The sequence below is a fragment of the Trachurus trachurus genome (genome assembly GCF_905171665.1).
Source record: "Trachurus trachurus genome assembly, chromosome: 20".
Classification (NCBI taxonomy): Eukaryota; Metazoa; Chordata; class Actinopteri; order Carangiformes; family Carangidae; genus Trachurus; species Trachurus trachurus.
This window is the reverse complement of record NC_139911.1, coordinates 20,721,614-20,727,613: the sequence shown is the minus strand read 5'-3', so window position 1 is coordinate 20,727,613 and position 6,000 is coordinate 20,721,614. Positions and strand designations below refer to the sequence as shown.

The following is a 6,000-nucleotide window of genomic DNA, read 5'->3' as shown; positions in this document are numbered from 1 at the left end:
CTGTGTGCATTTAGAAAGGAATTTAACATGTATTTGGAATATTAAGTCGACTGTCAACAGCTGACAACTGCTGTTGACCGGTGTTTACTTCTAGGTATCCGATGACCTGTATGACAGTTAATTATAGAAACGTCCCAACATGTGTGGTTAAACTATTCTCCTCTGTCAGCTGGCCTTTATACTTAGGATATATGAGTCCTCAGTTCTGTTTGGTGGGGGATTTGTCTGGTAAAAGATACTTCTGATCGGATATTACTGGGAAATATCCAGTTGGGGGTTATAATATGACTAATTCCAATCTGTGTGGTAGTTTTGAAGAATATAACAGGGGTGTATGTTGTTCTTTCTCAAGTTTGTCCATTTTTAGAGCATTGTGTCGTCATGTGTTGCAATTCCACTGTCTCTGAGGCACAGTCTCCCTGTCTTTGCCTTATCTTTTTTTAAACGTCCACATCTCCCTCCCTGGTCTGCGGTCTCTTTAAATCCAGATCCAGTGGAGGAGAGCTGCGCGTCCTCACAAACTCGTCTGGCCGCTGTGATTGCCCGCACTCTGCCTGATAAACAGCTGCTTACCATTTAGGGCACTTCTCAAAAGTTTTTCTCTCCCCCCTCTCCACAAAAAAAAAACTCCTCGAACTGGGACTCTTTTTTTGTTGTTGTTGCGCGTGTGTAGCCCTACAACCCTCCTCGCTGTGTCTGTGGATGTTCAGATATAGAAAAGTCTGCACCGCTGGAAGCTCAAGTCTGGATTCTAGGTTTGCGTAATGCTGAGGCGTCCTCTGTTCAACATCTGGATTAACTATTTGGAGTCGGAGCTAGCGGCCCTACACAAAACTCCTGACTGTCTAGCCTATCTTGATGGAAAGACTGTCCTTTTCTCTGGAATTTAACTCCTTTTGACAACCCGGGCGTTGCGCATAGATTATGTATTCTTTAAAATGGGTGCGAACAATGGAAAACAGTATGGAAGCGAGGGTGAGTACTGTTAATTACTACTTTTTAATTTGAATTCCACTTTCAAGAACGACTTTTATCATTATCAAACCTCCCCCCGCTCTGCTTGGAGAAAAGCAGCCTGTTATAGCCTACTACCGTTATTTCCCACAAGTCCTCATTTGAGTCCAGCTACCGTAAGAAATGGAAAACAATGTGCAGTTAAATTGCTCCGTAGCTTCCTTGAGGTTAACTCTACACATCAGTCTGCTAGCTGAAAACTAGCATATTCCCCTCTATAACTTTATTATACTCACAATGAGTCTTTGCTTTCCTTGCGTAAAACAAAAGTCACACCGAGCTCTATTCATAAATCTTCAAATTTGAAATAATATGAGCTGTTATGGAGCTAATTGATACTTCTAAAGGGTAACTGCGTACTTTTAAAGAACATTTTTTTCACAGATGTGCAACGTTTATATCCAACTTGTGAGATATAGGGTGACATCTGGTGGTCATTTTGTCTGCATTTTTTGAAGAAATGAACTGTTTCTAACTAATCTGTAGCCTACAACATAAAAATGTAAAAGCTTAATACTCCCAAAACTGGACTGGACACTTTTCTCATTCAACAATTCAACTTTCATTGTCTTATCCAGCTGCAGTTGAAGCCAGTTTACATAGTGCTATAATATAATTGTATGACCCAACATGTCCAGGAGTTATTATAGACATACAGTACAAAAGTGCCAGCTGACTTCACAGGTTCAACAGACAAGATGTTTTTCTTTTTTTTAGTGGTTTAGTTTTAGTGGAGGAAGGTCAAAGGACTAATGTGTTTGGGTCTCTGGGCACTTAGTCATTCTTTTATCTTGATAAGAGCCAATTCCTGAGATTTTTGTCCACAATTCCTTATCCTACTATTGTTGCATTTAGAGGCCATTTTGTGCTTACATGTACACTTCAATACCATATGATCACAGTGCATTGATCACAACAACTCAAAATAGCTCTAATAATGAAAACCAACAAGTGTCAGCAACCACTTAACCTGAGCTGGGTTCTTGCAGCCTGCACCTAAAAGGTAACCGAGTTCATCCAGTAGCCTGTTTGTGATGTTTAGTGTCTCTCCTGTGGTTGATGGATGTTGACACTGCAAGCTGAGCTAAGAGGGTTCTGAGAGGAAAGTTGAACTGTATGCAAAGCACAAATAACTCTGGTGCCAGTTTCCTTTCTTTACGTCCACTACAATAATACTGAAAAGAACCAAAGACTAGCACCTTTCAGCCTGCTCTGTATCAGTGTCAATACAAGACTATATAGCTCTCAAAAAGTCATTAGTAATATGATGATTTTTTAGCCAAGCAGCCAGAGGCATTCACTGTCTGTCTCACTCAACTAAAAGATAAATTCAGATTTTTTTCCACCCAGCTGGAATGCAGCTTAAAACTCAGGGGAAGACAATACTAGACATGTTTTAATGATATTATGATGACCACAACCTGGATCTGTTGACTCTCATACCGCAATCTTGACAAAATCTCCAAACACAACATCAGTGATTGTGTAATATGAAATGAGCTAGAAAATCAAACCCACCCTCCCTGCTATATAGGCTTGGGGTTTACTGCATGCTATAACAAAAGCACATTACCCCTGATAGTACCTCCTCTGTCCTCTCTAACCCCTCTTGCCCTCTGTCTTTTTCATCTAAGATGTAATCTTCAGCATTACTTATTCAGAAAAACCGTGGCCGGCTACACCAAACACATCATTTCTGTCTCCCGAGCAGAAATGTTTGTATAAATAACATTCCAATGTGCTCTCTTCCTAAGTCAATAAGTGCAGAGAAAAGATTGGATCTCATGATGTTAAAAATAACATGTGGACCTCCAGCTCCACCTAGGAATCCAGGCTGTAAAGGTACATGAACAGATTCTATCACAGGTTGGATCTTTTTTTTTTTTTTTTCAGCCATCCTTCAGCTGAATTTGCAGAAAATATTCACCTGTCTCGACTCTTAGTCAACAGTGAGGTGGGAGAATGAAAAACACTGTGCAGACTGTATTCCTGCTGCACAATAGTCACACTGCCACTGTCATACCTTACTATGCAATTAGTGCTTGACAAACACACATACTTTTCTCATTAAACTCAGTATAGCTTCTATTGCGAGCACGGTCTTGTGTGCTCCGTGTTAATGTGACATCACCAGATGTTAGGGGGATGATGTCAAACTCCGCCAGTGAAAACATCTTTTGTGTGCTCACTAGGATTAATTTGATGAGTTTGAGATTGAAAACATTCAGCTTAGGTTTTAAGTTTCTGGTTGAAGTGCAGCGATGCATGAGGACGCTTTGGAGCAAGCAAGTGTTTTAATGCCTTTTTTTCTTAATGGCTGATTTTGCTATAACAAAATGTAAGAATTACACTGTATTGACATTTATTGGTACATCACAACAACATGGCTCAGTGCTCAGAGTTCATCTGAAGTGCTAATCACTTCCAGAAAGCCTCAGTCCACCTTAACGTTTTCTAAAGTTTGAGACACAGCGATCGCTGATCTTCTCTGTCAGACACACAACCGCTCAGCAACTTGGTCTGTCTGTTTACAGTGGAGCCAAACAAACTCCCATTGTTTTTACTGCTGCAACTGATGATTATACACTGGTTATATTATTCTGTAAATGATGTTCTTGATTAAGTGATCGGTAAATAGTGAAAAATATCCCTCACAACTTCCAAAAGCCCAAAAGTGATGTGTCTAAATATCGTTTTTAGTCCAAACAACAAACTCATATAGTCAGCGATGACACTGGAGAAGCTGTTAGTGGAAAATATTAGCTTTTTTTTCTTAAAGGTGACCTAGCTACTCCTCCTGGCCAGTAGGTGTAGAACTCACACTGCCTGCTCTCGCTCCAACCTTCCGTTTTACTGGTTGCCAGTTACAGCAGTAGCTAAAGTTCTAATGCTGTTGCCACAGAGATCATTCCATGCCGACGTTGCCAGCGTAACCAGATGTAAATATTTATATATTTCGGACCCGCCAAAATTTATTAAACAATTATGTATATACTATTTTTTTTTAAATTCAGTAAAATTAATACTTTTATTCTGCACCCCTCTAGACATTCTGTGGATGTAGCCTATTTTTTTTTTTTAATTAATCCTTTTGATGAAAAAGTTGTAGCTATAACCTTTAAAATGATTGATCAGCTATCAAAATACTCCTAAACTGATCAACTCTTTAATTCATTGCTGCAGGTGCAGTCGCTTTAATAAGAAGTTTCTGGGCAGTTCCCATTTAAACACATTCCACATTCGCATGACACTGACAACTACTGAACAGTGGTGTAATATAACTGGTATTGCTGAATAAATGCTGAACATTCTGGCTCTGATTTCATGACTGTCATATGTGACCATAAAAACATCATGCATAAAAAAATGACTAATTTATAAGTATTGTCAAATCACAGAAGAAAATACTGTGTGGTATTTAAGACAGTGTTTTCCTGGTAGTCTTGAAGGCCAGTGTCTTATTTACAAGTGCAGAATTCTGCGGTCAATCGGTCCACATCTGTTTTCAAGTGTGATTCCACAATTAATTACACACTGGTCACAACTATGCAGCAGCCCTCCACAACACATTATATAAGCATAAGACAGGAAGCAGGAGCTTTTCTGAAAGTTGTTTTTTCCATGAAAGATCCACATGCGTCAAACCAAACAGAGCCACACAGAGATCCTGCATGCCCGGGACTGAAATCCCGTAACCGGTTCGATATTAAAAATATACTCGTTCAACTTGACCCAGCTACAGGCTCAGATATTAGAAAAGTGGTCTGAGTCATTTCAAGGAGCAATAGCAGATGTGCTGGCTCGGTGATGTCACCACAAAATGTCATTCATACTCATGCCATATGAGTTGCACTATGGGTTTATATTATTATTTCATATCTGTGTGATCATATGTCTTTGGTGTGGCTAGTAGTGGGAGTACAAGTTGCTGGAGCTTTCGTATCCACTTCTTATTTCAGGCGCTGTCTGGTCCGTTTAGGTGGGCGCGTTTGATGCGCATGTGGGTGTGACTGTTTGGGAATACCTCTCCGGCCTGTCGTGCCGGGTGAGAGGCTCCTACTTAAGTCTCAGGAAAGCCACAAAGCTGCATTTATGAACTGACAGAGGAGTAAAATGCCATAAACAACTGCTCTACAGGCAGCCTGCAGTCACCATGGCCTGTCGCAGCAGAGGAACTCCAGACACATTCGAAAAAGAATATACGGTGGAAAAATGGAGCTCTCCTGTGTGACCGTGTGGAAATTTAAAGGGATAGTTCACCCAAAATTCAAATTTCACTCATTATCTACTCACCCTCATGTCGACTAAGAGCTGTGAGAATTTTCAGAGTCCTCCGTGCCTTCTCTGAGTTACGGGGGGGGGGGGGTCCGCACAGCAGTATTTGTCCATATAATGGTTGTCAATGGATACCAACTTTCTTCGTCCAAAAAGACACACCAAAAAACATCCAAATACCTCCATAGTGCTCGTCTGTAATGTCCTTCTTGTATTGAAGCTCCAACATGAGAAATTGTTCCGCCGGTGATTTGCACTGACACAGGAAGAGCAGTGAACTGAGACACTGGGAGCTTCCGCTACAAACAAGCTTAAAATATAGACTTATTTAACTTTTTTCGGAACAATTTCTCATGTCGGGGCTTCAATACAAGAGGGACATTACAGACGAGCAGCATGGAGGTATTTGGATGTTTTTTGGTGTGTCTTTTTGGATGAAGAAAGTTGGTATCCATTGACAACCATTATATGGACAAATACTGCTGCACGGACCCCCCCGTAACTCAGAGAAGGCACGGAGGACTCTGAAAATTCTCCCAGCTCTTAGTCGACATGAGGGTGAGTAGATAATGAAATGAAATTTGAATTTTGGGTGAACTATCCCTTTAACTCCAATAATGCAAGCATAGCTCATAAAGGAGGAGTGGTGGTACATTACTGTAAACGTCTTTAAAAAAAAAAGCACTTTGATGTGGCACTTAACAGGCTCCT

General features: G+C 40.5%; 1 protein-coding gene across 1 annotated transcript in view; it reads left to right on the top strand.

Annotated features, from left to right (window-relative positions):
• The first annotated feature begins 564 nt into the window (after positions 1-564).
• The window catches only part of LOC311003875 (F-box/LRR-repeat protein 7-like), a 29,990-nt gene continuing 24,554 nt past the window's right edge, over positions 565-6,000 (top strand). The window contains exon 1 of the mRNA XM_083995780.1: positions 565-975. Within this exon, the coding sequence (XP_083851906.1) occupies positions 939-975 (37 nt within the window). The 5' untranslated portion in view covers positions 565-938. The remainder of the gene's footprint in view (positions 976-6,000) is intronic.